This window comes from Chelonoidis abingdonii, chromosome 3 (genome assembly GCF_003597395.2).
Source record: "Chelonoidis abingdonii isolate Lonesome George chromosome 3, CheloAbing_2.0, whole genome shotgun sequence".
NCBI lineage: Eukaryota > Metazoa > Chordata > Testudines > Testudinidae > Chelonoidis > Chelonoidis abingdonii.
In genome coordinates, this window is record NC_133771.1 from 147,435,427 (window position 1) to 147,454,220 (window position 18,794).

Genomic DNA, 18,794 nt, shown 5'->3' on the forward strand with positions numbered 1-18,794 from the left:
AGGGGTGTGTGGGTTGGCATTTGGTCAAGAACCTACACTATACAACTGTGCAAGGATGGCCACATTTGACAGTATGTGGAACCATGCCATGTCAGACCAATGTGGGTATTTACTATTACAGAGGACCTGGGAAACATGATGCCACGGATTTGCATTTCAATCTGTGTTAAACCCATCAGGAGCAGTAACTTCTTAGCCACATCCCTGTCTGCAATAGGAACCATCTTAAAGATATTTGGGTGGTAGGGTACATTGGACCTCACTGTAGGTACAGCCTGTCTTCCATTATCAAATGCTATGGCTGCAGAAGCTGCCTGGCCCTGGCTATATTCTGTAGCTGCATTAGCCCTGGCTGCCGGCCACAGAGTGGATCATTCTCTCCACATTCAAAATGGCCATTGGACCAGTTGTGTAGGGGCTAGTCATGACAGTTCCACCCGCAAGGCAGAACGCACCACAAACAGTCGAGAAAGAGGGAAGTGGAGGAGGGGCCATCCCTCCTGGAGCTTCTCCAGGGCTGGTGCAACAGTGTGCTGTTCAGAATTGGGCTGAGAATATCAGGAAAAATTAAGCCTTTAATGTGTAACTTACGGAAGAAGTGTTCTATGATAATAATGGCTTCACTGTGAGAGGGCTTCCACTATATGTACAGTAACTCTCACTTAACGTTGTAGGTATGTTCCTGAAAAATGCAACTTTAAGTGAAACAATATTAAACGAATCCAATTTTCCCATAAGATTTAACGTAAATGTAGGGAGTTAGTTTCCAAGGAAATATTGGGGGGGGCAGACAAAAGGCATTACATACTGTACAGTACTGTACTGTGGTTGAGAAGTGCCCCTGGCTTACCCCACACAGGCACAGCCGGCTGCAGGCAAGGACACTAGGAAGCACCTTCACAGCAGCAGCGGCAGCTTCCCCGGAGAAGAACAGGCACCGACTTTGCTGGGGGATGCTCCAGGCCCACCTCTTCCTGTCCCCGCTCTGCTCCAGGCCCACCTCTTCCCACCACCACTCCACCTCCTCTCCGGAGCAGCCGCATCCCTGCTCCTGCCCCTCCCTCCCAGAAAGTCATAAGTGACGCCAAACAGCTGCTTAGCGGCACTTAGGACTTTCTGGTAGGGAGGGGGAAGAGTGGAGATGCGGCACTTCCCCACTCCTCCCGCTCCCTCCAGGGGTGGCAGGTTTGTAGAAATTTTGGTGATGCCCACAGCCTGTCTCCCTAATTCTGACCCCCCAAACTCTACCCCCCACCTGCCTAAGGCTCTGGGAGGGAGTTTGGGTGGGGAAGGAGGTCTGGGGTGCAGGCTCTGGGATGGAGTTTGGGTGCTGGGTGCAGGCTCTGGGGGCAAAGGAGGGGGTGAGGGGTGCAGGCTCTGGGAGGGAGGGCAGAGGAATGGGGTTAGGCTCTGGGAGGGAGTTTGGATGCAGGCTCTGGGATCCTGGGCAAGGCAGGTTGGGAGTCTGCATGTGCTGCTACCCCCAGACACTGGCCCCATAGCTTCCCATTGGCTGCAAGGGCACTTGGGGCAAGACACAGATCCACTCCGGCCAGGGGCTGCAGGGAGCGGCCAGCAGGCATGTGGAGCGAGCAGGGAGGAAGCTGCCCAGCTCCGCTGCACTGCCTAAGGTGAGTGGGGGCCCGAGCTGTTTTAAATGTCCTGGCGGATGGGGGGGGGGGGGTGAAGGAGAGACCTGGCCCCAAACATTGCTGGAGCTGGGTCAAGGCCAGGAATATTCCTGGTGCTCAGGCACCATGGGCCCATAGGACTCGCTGCCCATGCCTCCCTCCTAGCGCTTTGCGCTTAGGACTTTCTGGGAGGGAGGGGGAGGAGAGGAGACGGGTGCTTCCCTGCTCCTCCCCCTCCCTCCCAGAAAATCCTAAGCGGTGTCAAACAGCTGTTTGGTAGTGGGGGAAGCGCTGGGAGGGTGGAGGCGGAGAAGAGGAACTTGGGCAATGCTCTCTTGTAAAGTCGCTGCTGTTCCACAGAATCTTACGAGCAGTGGACAGAGCAGGCAGCCAAACGACATTATAAGGGAGCATTGCGCAACTTTAAATGCGCACGTTCCCTAACTGAGCAAAGATGTAATTTTGAAACAACGTTAAGCGGAAAGACGTTAAATGAGGAGTTACTGTAGGTTTAAATTAATTTGATTATACAGCAGAATCCCAGAAGAGCCTAAAGCCCAGAACAGTGTGTGTGTTACTGTCAGTTTACAGTTCAGCCCTTCTGGCTCTTTCCATAGCCTTTTGAAATCTCTTCAGCTTGGGAAGCGACAGACCATTATACAAAAGTTATTGTTCTCAAATAAGCACTTCTATGATCAGAAGTTAGTTAAGTTTAACAGGAAAAAAAGAACCTTTTCTTTGAACTTTTGGGGCTCTGTCCTTGTGACATTTACTATTTTTGTTTTTAATGGGGAAAAAGAAATGATCATTGTACATACGTACACACACACTCACACAAAATATTACAATATTAAAGTTGAAGTTAAACTCTTAAAAAGCCAGAAAATGTGAAAGACGATCATAGCAGTGTAATTCTCATTCAAACCCTTGTCATTTTATGATTTGATTTACTGCAGCCTCCCCATTTCTGCCATGACCACTGCAATCCTGTTTCTCTCCAATCCATTCCAAATGCTTCTCAGATTATTTTCCTAGTTAGTCACCCTGTCCTCTTCAACACCCCCACCCTTGAGTCTCTCCATTGGATCTCCATTCTCCTGAGCATCAAACACATGTGTCTTATCTTCAGAACTTAGCCCCACTCTACCTAGCTGATAAAGAGTAACATGATGTAAATGTCTACTTTCACTTTGCCAGAGTTCCTCCTCAAAGGCCCACCAATCAGTTTCTTACAGAAACTCATCCCCACTTTCTCCTATATTTCCATTAATCATGGGAAGAATTCCCTGATATAAACAATAAAGCTACTAGCTTATCTTACTTCAAATCCTTCCTTATCTTGCCTTAGATGTCTAAAAAGCCCTGCACAGTGATCATGGCTAAAAAAAAAAAAAAAAAGCTTGTTCCCTCTTCCCCACCTTACCTTTCCTATTTTCTTGCTAACTTGCCCATTCCCACCACTCCCCACTCTGGCTCTACCCCAGTGTAATAAAAATGAACAAAAACCAAACATGGAGCTAACAAAGCTGTACCATGTTTGTTGGCTTGAAAGTTACATGCCGATCCTATACCTTCACCTGTTCTGTGTTTTTTGGACAGCACACCTTGCTGGACAGGGGTTCTCTCTTACCTATGTAATGACCCAAAACCAAGTGGGGCCTTTTGGCACTACCATAATATAAATGTTTACGATTACTAATAAAGCCATGCATATGCACAAGGGAGTAGAGTTAAATATCATGTGCAAACAGAACTTTGATATTTACTAACTTTTTGAATGTTATAAACCCTATATAAATAATTACATTACAAACTACTTGAGGGTATATATTAGCTTATTATGTAACAATAACACACTTAGATGGTTGACAACATTCTCCATTTGGCCTGGTGCCTAGCTAGACACCAAGGTGTGCGATTGAGTAGTTCCACATGCTCGGACATGTCATGTTGCTTAAATAACATATAATGTTTTCTGTGGCGCCTTACTTTTTCTTCCACTGATGCTAACATTCTTGTCACTGGTCAGAGTTCTCAAAGAAGTGGGGTGGTATGCATGGGAGAAGGAGAAAGAAAATGTTTGTTTTAATAAGGTTAAAATGCAGAGACAAGCACATAATAGGACTGGGTAAAATAGTCCCCCAGGAAAAAACTGAATCTATTTCTTATAATATTTCTCTTAGATCGAGATGACAGGAGTTTCCTTTCTGCACCAAGTGAATGAAATATGGTCATGAAAATTTCTATGAATTTCCCAAGCATGTTGTATGTAATACCTAGCCCTGATTACTTCACATTCTGCTGATGGATTCAACATTACTTCCCTTAACAAAAGCAATCCTGACTTCCCTTTCTTCTTTGTATCAAATTTTGAATACTTTGGCTAACATTAGTTCTTATAAAAGTGAAGTACTTACATCAGTAGCTAGAACAAGACAAGTACAGACATTATACAAGCTATGCCCTCGCAGGTCTGCCAGGATGTCTCATGCCTGACCTGCCATCACCCTTCTAGTTTATCTTTGGCAGTCTCTGTGCAGAAGCCCAGTCATGGCAGGCTTTGTGCGGAGGAAGGATCCAGGGAGATGAGAGAGCCTGTTTCCCTCATGGTATCAGCAGCTGGGATGTTTATAAAATTAGTACCTACTGGAATTACACTACAAAAAAAAAAAAAGAAACAGCAAAGGGCTAGATCCAAGGCCCATTGAAGCCATTGGAAAGCTGTGGGCCACTGTGGCACCGGACACTTGAAACTTAGAGCAGGGAAACTCTTCTGTGCTCTCAATTCTGCTCTGGTGGGCCCAGGCCACAAGGAAGAGGAAGCTACCTGATTCAAATGTAGAGGGGACAAGAGCTGGACATGGGTGTGGGTGAAGGAAGTAGTTAGAACAAGGGTCCTGGTGAAGGAAACTGGGACTGGAACTAGGTGAGAGATTGGGCAGGGAGACTGGGAACCTGGGGCGGAGAGGGAGCCTGAGGTAGGATGAGGAACTAGGTGAGGGACGTGAGGAGTGGTTGGGTTAGGAGACTGGACTGCAAGCCAGTGCGAGGGAAACTAGGACTGGCCAGGTAAGGAGACTGGAACAGGGAGCTTGGAATGGAGTCTGGGATGAGGCGCACAGAGGGAGACTGAGATTGGAAGCCGGGATGGGGGAAAAGATTAGGACTCAGATGGGGAACCCCTAAGAGGGAGACTGACTGGCTAGGAGAGGAAACTGTGAATAGGACGAGGAGCCAGAGTTGGGGGCAGAAAGAGACAAGACTAGACCACAGACGTGTTGGAGGGAACAAGGGCGAGAACATTGTCGAGGGGAGAACATTGTCTTTGCGGGGAGAACATTGTCCAAAGGGTCTGTGCCGACCAGAGAACACTCCACTCAAGAGCCTGGAATGGAACCCGAGATTCCTGAGTCTCTCTGTTCCTCTGCTGTCAGCAAATATCTGTTGCACTCACTGGCAATGAGTGAGTCTCATCCCCCTTTAGTTCTGGTCCACACAGAGGATGAAAACCTACATTTGCTGTCAGTTACTCCATTAGCTCAAGTGGTCAGGTTGGAAGTCAGAAGCTGGAGACGGGCAGTGCAGGGAAGCTGCTGCTCTGGCTGGTGTTATAGAGTGGGTAGTCACGGCATTGCCCCATCTCCTACTCCTGTTGCTGGTGCCTGGGGTTGCGACTGCTCCTCAGTTCTCAGTCCCCTTTGACTGCTTGCACAGCTGGTAAGAACCACCCAGGCAGGGGAACCCAGCTCTGGGGCTGGCAGAGCCCTCAGGGAGCAGCAACTGCAGGGGAGAGGCCTCCCAGCAGCTCTGGGAGCCTCATCAGTTTCTTTTTTGCAAAGGTCAAAATGGGATGTTGTTACCATCTTTTGAAATGAAAGTGTTGGACTCCTCCCATTTGGCAGAAAATTTTGAAATTGCGAGTTTTTGCTTCAGTGTCAAGAAAATTTTGAACTTAAAAAAAAAAAATCCTACAGAATGGGGATTCTGGGTTTCAATCAGCAGTAGCCTATATCCTTGTTTCCTGTTGAGCAAATAATAGAACAGTAGTTTAGGCCTATTCCAATTTCCATTGGTATCATGCATTGTGTGTTTGAAAAGGGATGAAAAGGGAATGGTTTGCTCTCTGCAGCAAGGCCCCTGCTGTGCTCCCACATTTCTGTGTGGCAATCTGCAATGGAGTTCATACAGTTTAGAGCTGTATTGAATCCCTCTGGGTTTCTACAGCAGCTGCTTCTGGCAGCCACATGGGATCTAGAACAGGGGCAGCATGGCTCCTGCAAGAAGAACTGTGCTGCTCAAGGGGAATTGAAGTGGAATATTGCAGCAGTATGGAGATAGGAGCCATCCACATGGACAGCTCTTAACTCTGCAAATCTTGGGGGTGCTTCTATATAGATCCTGAAGATGCACAGGGTGTTACAGTCTCTCCTCTTCTCACTGTGGTTCCTCCAGATCCCAACTCCTGAAGGAATGATTTATCAGAAATTCCAAGAGGGGAATGAGACAGTGTTTTCTTGCCCTTGTTGATCCTTTCCCAGGCTTTCTCCATAGTGGCGGTTCTCTGTTTTTGTGTTTAACTGTGCAGGATGTATCAGTCATATTTGTGATGATATTATTGCTCTGAGGCCTGAAAGGGGGAGGTCTGTTTCCTGTCCTTTGTTCTCTCCAATAGAGCATGCATTGTGATGCAGTGTGTGCTTCAGATTGGTTTATGGTAAATTCCTAAAACATAAAAAAGTTAATGGACATGACAGAAATAAATTTTAAAAATTAAGACAGTGGTTAAAAAAAAATGGATTGGGGAGGGGGAATCCTATCCGTCATCCATGCCATTGTGTTCCTCTGGGGAGATAATAAAAAGGAACCCTCTGCATTCCTTGAAATCTTCCAAGGAAGGCTGAACTGCACCCCCATCTAATGAGAAGAGCTGTGAACATGGTTCAAATCAGCCTCTGCTCAATAAAAGCAACAACATGTCCTCAGAAGCAGCAGCCCTTGAGGTTTCTTCATTTAATATTTCCCACACGTTACTGTAGTTTACATAGTCGGGACAACATGAGAATCTGTAATGGTCTCATCTTCATAAAAGACGCTTAGTCCAGAGCTCGTTTTTGTGAAATCCACCGCCCCACAAGCAAAGGGATTTAGCAGTTGCAAATATCAGCTCAGCTACCCTAATGAAATGATTCACAGTCATTCTTTTTTCTGACATAAATGCCATGTCAGCATTCAGAAGAACAAAGCATTTACTCCATGTCTTGGACAATCCATCAGGCGTATTTTAGGGTATACTGAGACCCATATAAAAATATTTTCCCAGTAATTTTACGGCCTGAAGAAAAAGAGAGTAAAAATACATATAATCTGCTGGTAAGCAACACCTATGTGATGGCATCTTCCTCTTGATCTTTTTCTTCAAATCTGAGCATGTCCTATTGTAGGAGATTAGCAAACCATGAATGAGGGAATGTGTCTCATGATAGTATGCAAAATGTTTGCAAAAAATATGATTAGCAAATATTTTCATTCTCTTGCTGGGATCCCTTTTGCAGGCAGCAGGAGGCTGTGTATTGTATCTCAGAGCAAAGTGGAGCTGATAGCCAAGATAAAGCCAGTTGATACTGAATGGGTGAGCTTTATAGCTAGAAATCAGGCAATGGCTGGATTTTTGCAGCTGTTATTTCAGAATAATCTTAATGAAATTCCCCTTTTAGTTTGATTTATGTCAAGGAACCAGCTGAATTATGTCACAGGAATTTGCTCTACACCTTCACTCTTCCTGCTGCAAGCATTTATTTTGGTGTATCGCAGGTGATGCAGGGTACCCTATATTCGTTACATATAAATCTCTAGGAGAGCCATAGCACAGTTTGCTGATGATGACTCTGTGGATTATGTATTGTCAGGAGACCTAAATGGTTAGAATGTATTATGTTGCTCTCCCCGCTGTCATTGCATGTTTTGCTTTGATGGAAGCATGAGCAAATGAAAGGCTTTTTATTGATTTCTGTGCCGATGTTAATAATTTCCATGTAACTCTGCTTTGGCATGGCAGTTCCTGATGTACAGAATTTGACATCTTAATTATTCCTTGATGGGGAGGGGGTGCACTAAACTGATAAAACAGCCTTTTATCTCTGGATCTGTGGGTTCAAAGCTGACTTAGGTCATAGTGAAATAAGTGAGATTGTCTGTGTCTAATCCTTACGGACATCTGTTTACATCTCAAAGCCACCTTATAATCTTGAGTGTGTCAGGAAGCAGAAGTACCGAGAGAGAGAGTTCTTTTGGTATCTCTGACCCAGCTGAAACCAAAAAATAGTAAAAATCTCACAAGAGGCATAATTTATGAGCTTTCTACTCTTATTTCTAGAACAAAGGTATTGAGGTAGTCATCCAAACTGTTGTCTGCTTAACCAATCCAGAAGAAACCTACAGAGCTTTTAATGTCCAGATATCAGCTCAATCCTCAAAGTTTGGATCTGCACATAGGCGGCAGGTTATATACATTTGCGGTGCTCTGGCTCCAGGAATATTCAGGGCCGAGGGCCCTGCTCCAGCAATATTTGGAGCTGGGTCTCTCCTCCGGCCCTGCCTGGATTGGGCGCCAGCCCTTGCGGGCCTCCCCCGCCATGTCCCTGCCTGGGACAGGTCCCAGCCCCCGCCTGCCACCCCTCCCCTTGCGTGTTCTCCCCCACCGCGCCACGTCCCTGCCTGACAAAAAGCAGCGCGCGCCTCTCCCCTGCCTGCTCGTGCTGCCCGAGTAGAGCGATTCCTGACACAACTGCTGTCTGCTGCCCCAGGATCCTAGTGCCTGCCCTTTACTGATGGCAAGGCAGGCTGCCCTTACCCTGCCCTAGCCCTGAGCCTCTCCAACGCCCCAAACCCTCATCCCCAGCCAGAGTCCTCATCCCCCTGCACCCTAATCCTCATCCTCAGCCAGAGCCCTCATCTCCCCGCACCCTAATCCTCATCCTCAGCCAGAGCCCTCATCCCCCTGCACCCTAATCCTCAGCCCCAGCCCTGAGCCGCCCCCGCAGCATGAACCCCTCATCCTCAGCCCCACAGCCCTCACCCTTGCACTCCCTTCTATCCCCAAACTCCCTCCCAGAGGGTGCACCCCCTCCCCACATACCCCTTCCTCCCCCCAAACTGCCTCCCAAAGCCTGCACCTCTCACCCCTTCCTATGCCCCCACCCCCAGCCCAGAGCCTTCACCTCTCTCCCCCTCCTGCACACCCACCCCCTGTCCCAGCCCGGAGCCTGCACCCAGCACCCAAACTCCATCCCAAAACCTGCACCCTGCACCCCTCCTGCACCCTAATCCCCAACCCAGGATCTGCACCCCAGACCTTCCCCCCACAAACCCTGTCCCAAAGCCTTAGGCAGGTGGGGGTGGAGTTTGTGGGGGCGGAGTTGGAGGGGTGGGTCCTGGGCACACCAGAATTTCTACAAACTTGCCACCCATGGATCTGCATGCAAAATTCCCCAACCTTTGTGAGTGTTTAACAGATGTGTGGCCACATACGTACAGGTAGCACCAGTCATCAACAATGATCTGATTCAAAGCCCACTGAAGTCAAAAGGAAAGACTTGGAAAGTACGAGCTCCTACCACTTGAGCTAAAGAAACAACTCCTTTTGTAGTGAATAAATAGCTGGCTGTTACAGTCTCCACTTTCAGCCATTTGAACCAGTGTATCACATTCAGATCCAGGGTTTTCATTTGGGCCCCTCTCTAGATTTAGTTTAGTATTTTTTTCCTCCCCTAATATTTTTAGAAAAGTGCATCTTTTTAGAGTTTTACCACTTCTGTGTGCGTTGTTGAGATGCGTCAGGTGAGATTGCTCTGCTCTATCTGTGCTGTAGGCCGTTCCTCCAGCCATCATGTAAATTAATGATAAGTAACTAGTGCCAATCGTGCACCAAGAAAAGACATTTACTGAATATAGAAATTTACAAACAAACCTTTTTATGAATAGAATTTATGGGGAAAAAAAGCTCTTAAGCTTTATATATATAATTTAACATCTAGCTAGTTTGCTTCCTCACAGATGAGAAGCGTGTTTGGCAGGAATCCATCTATCTCTTGAGTAGCTCAGGATATCCTTGTATAGGCAGGAGTAGAGAAGAATTTCCTTGGAGTCACCTAAGCTTTTTTCCCTGCTTGTTTATCATCACACGTCAGGGCCATGTTTATTCCAAAAGGAAAGATACAGTAAGTCCTTTTATGGTCTTGATGAAGCCACGTGGATTGTTCTGAAGGCAGGAGTTGAGAGTTGTGAAGGCAAACTGGGATTCATTAAAAACCTGGGACAAGAGTGACCGAGAGTCCTAAGGAGATGGCCTGCTTGCTCTTAGTGTTGGTACAGCCCCTTGGGGTATAATCACTGATGAGCTGGGGTGTGTCTTCAGGTTTCATGTGAGCCTCTTCTCAACAGAGATGGCTGTGGAGTCCCCCATGAAGGAGACTCAAAACTTTCTTTTTAAAAAAAGTATTGTAAGTGTCTGGCCCTTTTACTTGTGAGGATAGCCAGGAAACATGTAAACTGATGCAAACAGAAAGCTAAGTTTGAAAGGCATAGAGCTAGTTCAGCATCGTGTAGGTTTGGTTTGTATCTCAAAGAATCATCTCACCAACTCTCCCCCAAATCCTTAGATAGCCTTGTGCATGATAGTGTGATTGTGTTATATCTGGGTGGTTACATGCATAAGGGAAGCAGCAAAGAATTCTTTCTCAACCCTCCAAAAAAATGCTGAGACTGGCTCTGCTTGGCATCAGTTTTTGAGCCCCTTGTGTGTGCCCACTCTATTGTGACCATAACAGCTTGTTTTCCCCAACAGTGCCTCTGTAGCACGAATGAAGGACACACTGCAAGATCCCTACAAGCCATCCCCCCACACCCTGCTAGCTGCTTCAGCTGTGCACAAGGAAGAGAAAGACAAGAGACAGGGTCAAGCTACTGATGCCCTGCGTTCTGCCCCAGGCACTAGCCATGGGAGACTCGCTGGCGCAGCTGATTCCCCAGCTTAGGAAACTGGCTCCCACACACCAGCTGGAGGAGACTCCTAGCAATTGGGAGAGACCTGTCCACTTCAAGACCCAAAGAGGATCCATTTCCCAACTGATCACACAGCCCACTTCCATAGCAGGGTGACTTGCTGCCAGCAGCAGAGCCTGAAGGCCCATCTGTCTGCCAGCACAGCTGCTGCTGTGGGGTGCAGATAGGGCAGTCACCCAGAGGAACCTCAGTGAGCTCCTGGGGAGGGTCAAGCCTATAGGTTGGGCGGTGTTGGGCTGAAGAGTGGGTAATGGAAGGATGAAAGGTTTGAGGAGGAGGAGATGTAATTGTTGTCATTAAGCATGTGGGGACTATTTTATTCAAGGAACGTCACATTAATTGTTGACTGAGGCAGAATGTATTTGAGACCACGCCTTTTATACTGGTAACACATCACTTCCCACAATATTAAACTGGTAACACTATGGGGGTTATGTTTGTAACATTGTCTTGTTAAAGTAGTTGTCATGTGTGCCATTTCCTGTCCTCATTATAATCACAGGCCTGAGGGATAAAATGTCAGGATTTCAAAACCTGGCCTATTCAGAGAGAGGGCGTGAATGGCAAGAACAGAAGATGGCACCTGATTCCAGCCTCTGTCAAGGCAAAGATCTAAACTAAATGAACAATGATTCAAACTCTTGCAGCCTGATCTTTCTCTGATTTTCAACCGTTTTTACCCTACTGTAATTCCTGGAGGTACTCTTAAATCAGATTGGATGTTGTTTTACAGCTGATGCTCTAGAAATTATTTTTGGGAAGTTTTATGTCTTGTGTTATACAGCAGCTCCAATTGGCCTGGAGCAGCGAACCGCGGCCAGTGGGAGCCGCGATCGGCCAGACCTGCAGACACGGCAGGTAAACAAACTGGCCTGGCCTGCCAGGGGCTTTCCCTACACAAGTGGCATCCCAAGTTTGGGAAATACTGGCCTAGATGATCACAATGATCTGTTCTGGCTTTGGGATCTGTTACCCTTGTGGGTGAGAGAAGAACTGGAGCTCTGTCTGTCTGTCTCATCCTTTGATGTAAATTTGTTTTTATACTGTATACTACAGTGCTTTCTGAGAACTGGTCTTGAACAAGTATTATGGGCATAGGTCCTTCATTTTCCCCTCTGTCTTAGCTGTGGTAACAGTGTTGGGGGAATCGGACAGCAAAGCAGATAGGGAAGAGGAATCAAAAAAAGAAAACAAAGTTCTAATTTTAGCCTAAGGGTTTTTCAGCTTGCTGAGCTGCAGACATAAAACAGCACAAACCCGGAGAACAGTACTAACTGCTGTTCCATTAAAAAGAGAAAAAAAGATCTTGCTGAGATCTGGTCAAATCACAACAGTCAAAAGTGAAACACAGCTCACTAATGTAGCCTTAATTCATTTTATTTTGCAGAGACAGCAAGCTCACCATGTTGCTCCGGGAGTCCCTGGGGAACATGAACTGCCGTACCACTATGATAGCTCACATTTCGGCAGCGGCAGGGAATTACGCTGAAACACTGTCCACCATCCAGGTTGCATCTCGGGTCCTGAGGATGAAGAAAAAGAAAACTAAGGTAAGGAGATATGTATCTCCTTGTCTCCTTGTAGTGGGAAACAAGGACCCTACAGAGCCCTTAGTGAGATGGAGAGGCCTGAAACATATAACAAAATCAGTATTCATGATTCCTAAGTGTATGGGTTACGTGTATTTTATGTTAGCTGTGTGGTTTAGAGTTTATAGCAGAGAGTAAGGGAGAGAAAGCTTCAACCTAAGATGCAGAGGAGAGTTCAAGCACATCTATTATAATAGCTTTCTAAGCCTAACTCCAAGTCTGTCATTTAGTAGAGCAAATATAGCTGGTAATGTGCTTTTGTCAATTATTGTTTTATTTACACTTAAACTTTAATGAATGTTACTTTTTTTAGAATTAAAGGAAATTAAGATTAATGAAGAAAAAGGTTCCCTATTTTTCCCATAAGACAGTAAAGGCAGTATAATACAAGGCAAAATCTCCATCTCTGCATAGACGCACACATAGTCCTGTTATTTCAGCATATATGTGGTAGATTTTTTCCAAGCAGTGGACTAGTAGGGAGTGAGGTATATCCATTTTCATGCTTCCAGAATCCTAGCTCCTTTTATCATCTGGACTGTTAACTTGTTAAAACAGGTGAGTTTTGTGATCATAATTTAAAATGACGACATGGATTAATGAATAAATCTGAGTAGAGACCATCAGATGGACTCCATGTATACCATGTCACAACAAGCTAGCCACAGAAAGAGATGCACACTACACACTGTATACCCAAGTCTGTGTTGGGATAAAAATTGGATTTTCCTTGTCTTTTGTGCATTATTTGACCAGTGAGGTTGAACTCCTTTTACAGCAAAGCCTTATTGGTTAAGTCCTTAGAAAACTGTCTAGATCCTTTGGTCAAGACTGGATTCAGTGAAGGGTCTTAATGCATTCATTCAGTGCATTCATTGGAAGGCAGCATGATCTAGTGGTTAGAGTTGGGTCTATTTCAGTGTGTTCACAATAATACTGTGGGCAACACTCTTAATCTTTGTGTGCATCAGTTTCCAAAATGGCGCTAATAAAACTTAACAAACTTTAAGTACTCTGAGATAATTAAATGAAAGGTACAATATAGCTACACATTCTTCTACTTGTTGTTGGATTTAACTCCCTTCTTCCCAAAGTTCATAACAATTCTTTACCAAGCACATTAGTGTTTTATATGTAATGCATTTATGCAACACCATGCATTGTTCAGTCATTTTAGGATTCAGCTATATGTGTATAGCTGGGATTCCGCTATATGTGTGTTTTATGAAAGCTGGTTGTGGTTCTGACATTTCATTTGCTCTCCAATCACAGTACACATCAAGTTCTTCTGGAGGTGAAAGCTCCTGTGAAGAAGGAAGAATGCGGAGGCCAACCCAGTTGAGACCCTTCCATTCTAGAAATGTAGTTGACCCAGACTTCCCTATTCTGCACCTATCAAGTGATCCTGATTATTCTTCCAGCAGCGAACAATCCTGTGACACAGTGATTTATGTTGGCCCCAATGGCACAGCCCTCTCTGATAAGGAACTGACAGATAATGAAGGCCCCCCTGATTTTGTCCCTATAGTTCCTGCTCTGCAGAAAACCAAAACTGAGGGCAAACTGGAGGAAGTGAGTGAGACCGACTCCAGCACATCTGAAAGAGACTGCCTGAAGTGCAACACCTTTGCTGAGCTTCAGGAGAGGTTGGACTGTATCGATGGCAGTGAGGAGAGCAACAAATTTCCATTTGAAGAGTTGCCTGTTCAGTTTAGCGCAGATCAGATGTCTAAGTGTCCTATGCCAAGCCAAGTGGCAGGTCTTAGTCATATATCAGCATTGGATAAGGAAGATGCTGCCGCCGACTGTCAGCAATCTGAAAAGGAAGTCAGGGAAAATATAAATGCAACAACCAACAAAATTCAGAGAAATCACTCCCCTGTTCCTTCTGGAGCTCTCACTAACGTTTCAACTCCTCCTTCTCCTAGGAGTGTAACTGGCAGTTCTAGTAATCAGCTTAGCTCTTCCCCGTTAGCCCATAGCGCAAGTCTGCAGAGCAGCAGAGAAAGCCTCAATACCTGCGGCTTTGTAGAAGGCAAGCCTAGGCCAATGGGTTCACCGCGGCTTGGCATTGCGAGCCTCTCCAAAACATCAGAGTACAAGCCACCAACTTCTCCTTCCCAGAGATGCAAGGTTTACACCCAGAAAGGGGTATTGCCTAGCCCTGCACCATCACCCCTGATCAAGGACTCTGGAATGGTGTCTAGCGAATCTTTGCTGCAGCCAGAGATCCGGACCCCTCCAGTGGGAATGAGTCCTCAGATCTTGAAAAAGTCAGTATCCTCCAGCAGTGGGGACTTTGGAGAGACTGTTCTCGATGAAGAGCAGAAACATACTATTTCACCAGAATCAAAGAAGGAGATTCTGAGTACCACCATGGTCACTGTGCAGCAACCATTAGAGCTGAATGGAGAGGATGAGCTGGTGTTCACCCTGGTTGAAGAACTAACTATTAGTGGGGTCCTTGAGAATGGACGCCCAACCAGCATCATCAGCTTTAACAGTGACTGTTCTGTGCAGGCTTTGGCCTCTGGGTCTAGGCCAGTTAGTATTATCAGTAGCATTAGTGAAGACCTCGAGTGTTACTCCAATGCAGCTCCTGTTTCTGAGGTCAGCATCACACAATTTGTGCCGCTTCCAAAATTAGGATTGGATGACAAAGCCCGGGATGCCAGTAGCAGACGCTCATCCATTAGCTCGTGGCTGAGTGAAATGAGTACAGGGAGTGATGGTGAACAATCATGCCACAGTTTCATAGCCCAGGCTTGCTACGGGCATGGTGAGGCTATGGCAGAGCCCCCTGTTTCTGAGTTTGCAGGTGCCATACAGAATACTAACATGTTTTGTGTAAATGACAAGCAAAATCCAGTGACTGACAATTTGCTCATACTGTCAGAAATGGGGGAGGAAACTTTCAGTAAAGTCCCACCTCTCAAGGGTTGCAAAATATCAGCCCTGGGGAAAACTACTGTCACAATCTCAAACACAGCAAGCCTAAGCGGTTGTGAAGGCTACATCCCAATGAAGACCAACATTACTGTTTATCCATGTATTGCTGTTAGTCCTTTTAAGGCACAAGAGACTGATGAGGCCACATCTGCAGTAACTTCAGCTGCTAAAGTTACTCAACCCCATGAGGAGAAAGAGTCTAGTGTTAGGAAGGATATCAAATTTGAAGACCCTTGGCTAAAGAGGGAAGATGATGTGAAAAAAGACCGCTTTGGGGCCAGCGATGGGCCAAAGCTAGAAACTGCAATTGGTCCAGCCATGCCTGAGCAGAACAAGAAACAGAACTCAGCTGACAGGTTTAGTAGCAGCAGTGGGGAGACCTCTAGCTCCCCAGGTTCTGATCCTCTGAAGAGAATTGTGGATGGGTGTGAGATGGCACTTACAAGTTCTGCAACCCAGAGCCCTGTTCATTCCCTGGATGCTTTGAAGAATGGCAGTCTCCCTAGGGTGCTCCAGAAGGTCAGCAAGCAGGAGGAAATTGATGCTGTCCTCTATCACTGTGCTGCTGAGAACAATGGAATGAGTTCTCCTTCTCTTTCCCAGTCTTGTAAGGCTTCCCTAGAAAGAAGAATCGCTTCTCCCAAGCACTGCGTTCTCACTCGCCCCAAAGGAACTCCTCCGCTGCCTCCTGTGAGAAAATCAAGCCTGGATCAGAAGAACAGGGCCAGCCCTCAGCATAGCGCTTGTAGCAGCAGCACGAGCAGTCCATCCAACCAACCAGTGTCTTTTCCAGCCAGCTTTCCTGATGAGCTGAATGGGAAACAGAAGGGCTCCAGCACTGACACCAGTAACAATAGCAGCAGCAAGTTATTTAGCGCCAAACTTGAACAGCTAGCCAGCAGGACCAATTCCCTGGGCAGGTCCACAGTGAGCCACTATGAGTGTTTGTCATTGGAAAGGGCAGAAAGCCTATCTTCAGTAAGCTCTAAAATGAGCCCTGGAAAAGATACCACCGTGCCTAGGGCTGGGAGGAGCCTCAGCCGCAGTGCGGTGTCCTCACCGACAAACTCAGGCATATCCCAGTCTGTGGGTGCCTCACCAAAGGCCAGCCAATCTAAGATATCTGCAGTTAGCAAACTCCTTTTGGCAAGTCCCAAAGCCCGAAGCTTGTCTGCTTCCACCACCAAAACATTAAGCTTTTCTACCAAGTCTCTGCCTCAGTCTGTGGGGCAGAGTTCAAGTTTGCCTCCCAGTGGGAAGAACATGTCCTGGTCAACTCAGTCCCTTAGCAGAAACAGAGGCTCTGGTCTTGCTTCAAAACTGCCCCTCAGAGCTGTCAATGGACGGATTTCCGAACTGCTCCAAGGGAGCACAAGTGCCAGAGGTTTTCAAATGCGTGGAAACTCGGACACAGATGAGCGAGGTGGCCTTCATGGAGATGAGAAACCAGCTGTTCATATGCTGCCTTCACCCTACAGCAAAATCACCCCTCCGCGGAAGCCTCACCGCTGTAGCAGTGGTCATGGAAGTGACAACAGCAGTGTCCTGAGCGGGGAGCTGCCACCAGCTATGGGGAAAACAGCTCTATTCTACCACAGTGGGGGAAGCAGTGGTTATGAGAGTATGATGAGAGACAGCGAAGCAACAGGAAGTGCTTCTTCAGCGCAAGACTCTATGAGTGAGAACAGCAGCTCTGTCAGCGGGAGGTGCCGAAGTCTCAAAAATCAAAAGAAACGCTCAAACACAGGTATGTTTGCAGATGTGTCCAAATGTAACATTGACCACCAGGCTAGCTAGTCCTTGGGCAGAAAGGCTTGCGCAGAGGAGTATCTAGGTCAATGGCAGAACACATGTTGTGTTTAATGTGGTCATTTGGAACTAGAAACAGGCTAATTCTAATGACAGGCCCTTGAGCTGTGAACTTTTTCGATTTATTTACTTACCAAGCCCTGCTCAGTTCCACATTTCTTTTATGAAGGCATTTCCACTGAAATAGTTTTAGTATAGATTATTTGTTTCAAGCTTTGTTATTGCATCCTTCTCCTGAAAGCAGGGCAACTTTTATAATGGGGACTATTTTCAAATATTTAATCATGGGGGGAGTGTTGTTTTTTTAGCACTTAAAGTCACAAAAAGATGCCCATGCATGGTTCTTACATGTAATATATATTACAATATAGCCCCAGCAGAACAGAAACAATCATGCTGACAAGAACTCAGGCAGAAAAAGCTCCTTTCCAAAACATCATCAATCCAGGAAACACACCCTCCATCCTTTCTATAAGCCCTTTCCAATAGCTGTCAAATAGATAAACTCCAGTCAAAAATTGGAGGCTTTTATTATGGTGAATAGCAGGGAGAGGACAGCTGATGTATGTCATAAGGGCAAGAACTGAGGTTGGTTGTGACTGTGGGGTTTCAGAGATTGGTGGGTGTTGCCCCAGTGTCACTGAGAGGAGGACCAAGAGCTGTATAAGCTGCAGTACAAATGCTAGAGCCCAGCAAAGGGAGAAAGAGACTATAGGACTTGCAAAGGGGAAAGGGCACAATAAATTACATATTGCTGGGAGGTTGTCCGGGTAATATGGGATATTTTGCTGGGGACATTTTGGTTTTTGGCTTCCATTTTTGAGGTTTGGCTTTCTACTTGCCTTATTAGTGAGAGAGCTGAAGCTACCAGCAACCTCTCACTTTGACAGGTGTCTGCGTGGATGGTACTGGGAGCTAAGTGGCAGACGGTGACTCTGTGTGGGGTAGGTCCTTTCCTTAGTTTTTTCATTTCACTTCCCCTTTCATCAATATGATCTCAGTGGCTGGGTGAATAGGGATTGCAACTTCCCAGTAGCTGTCCTGGGAGATGTGGGTGAGGAGAGCCTTCTGTTTGGATGGTGACTATGGAAGCGTGTCAGGGCACTACTACTCCCATGTTATTTGGTAGCAGTTTTGTTTCTTGTTAGCCAGGGATGGAGGGTGAGAGCTATGATGTCCTTGGAGCGCACCTTCATATTTAGTCTTTACTTGGGTCCTCAACTGCAGCAGCTCTGCCTCTTAGATGATTGCTGTAAGGTGGTTGAAAATGATGCCATTGACTGTGAACATGGAGATCTGAGGGAAGGATCATTTGTGGTGCTCAGGATGTCTAGTCGCTCTGCTACCAGGTATAGAAGACAAAGTGGGAGGAAGGCTTTTTTTGCTGACAGAAGCAGGTGTGCAGACCTTGTTATCAATTCTGTAGAGTTTATCTGGGACTTCTTCTGGGGTGCATAAAGCATTATTTTACAGGGTCCAGCTGCTTAGGTCATATGCAAGATCAGTGGTTAATAAAATCAACAGAAGGGCTTGTAGGGAACTTACCTGAGCAAGGCCATCAACTTCTGCAGAAGTTTTGTGTTCTTCCTTTGTTTGCAGACAGAGCGCATGCAGGTGCCTCTGCTGCTGCTCAGAACTATCCAGTGCTGAAGCAGAGTGAAAACTGACCCAATTATTACCAATTTTTCACAAAACATGGAGTTTGTCAGGGCTTTTGGCTGCCATTCAAATGACTGATCTTGATTTTTAATTTCCT

At 46.3% G+C, this 18,794-nt stretch overlaps 1 protein-coding gene across 1 annotated transcript in view; it reads left to right on the forward strand.

The window, feature by feature from the left end:
- KIF26B (kinesin family member 26B) overlaps positions 1-18,794 on the forward strand; it is a 429,471-nt gene that overhangs the window by 385,724 nt on the left and 24,953 nt on the right. The window contains exons 11-12 of the mRNA XM_032801064.2: positions 12,079-12,241; positions 13,553-16,976. Of these exons, the coding sequence (XP_032656955.1) occupies positions 12,079-12,241; positions 13,553-16,976 (3,587 nt within the window). The remainder of the gene's footprint in view (positions 1-12,078; positions 12,242-13,552; positions 16,977-18,794) is intronic.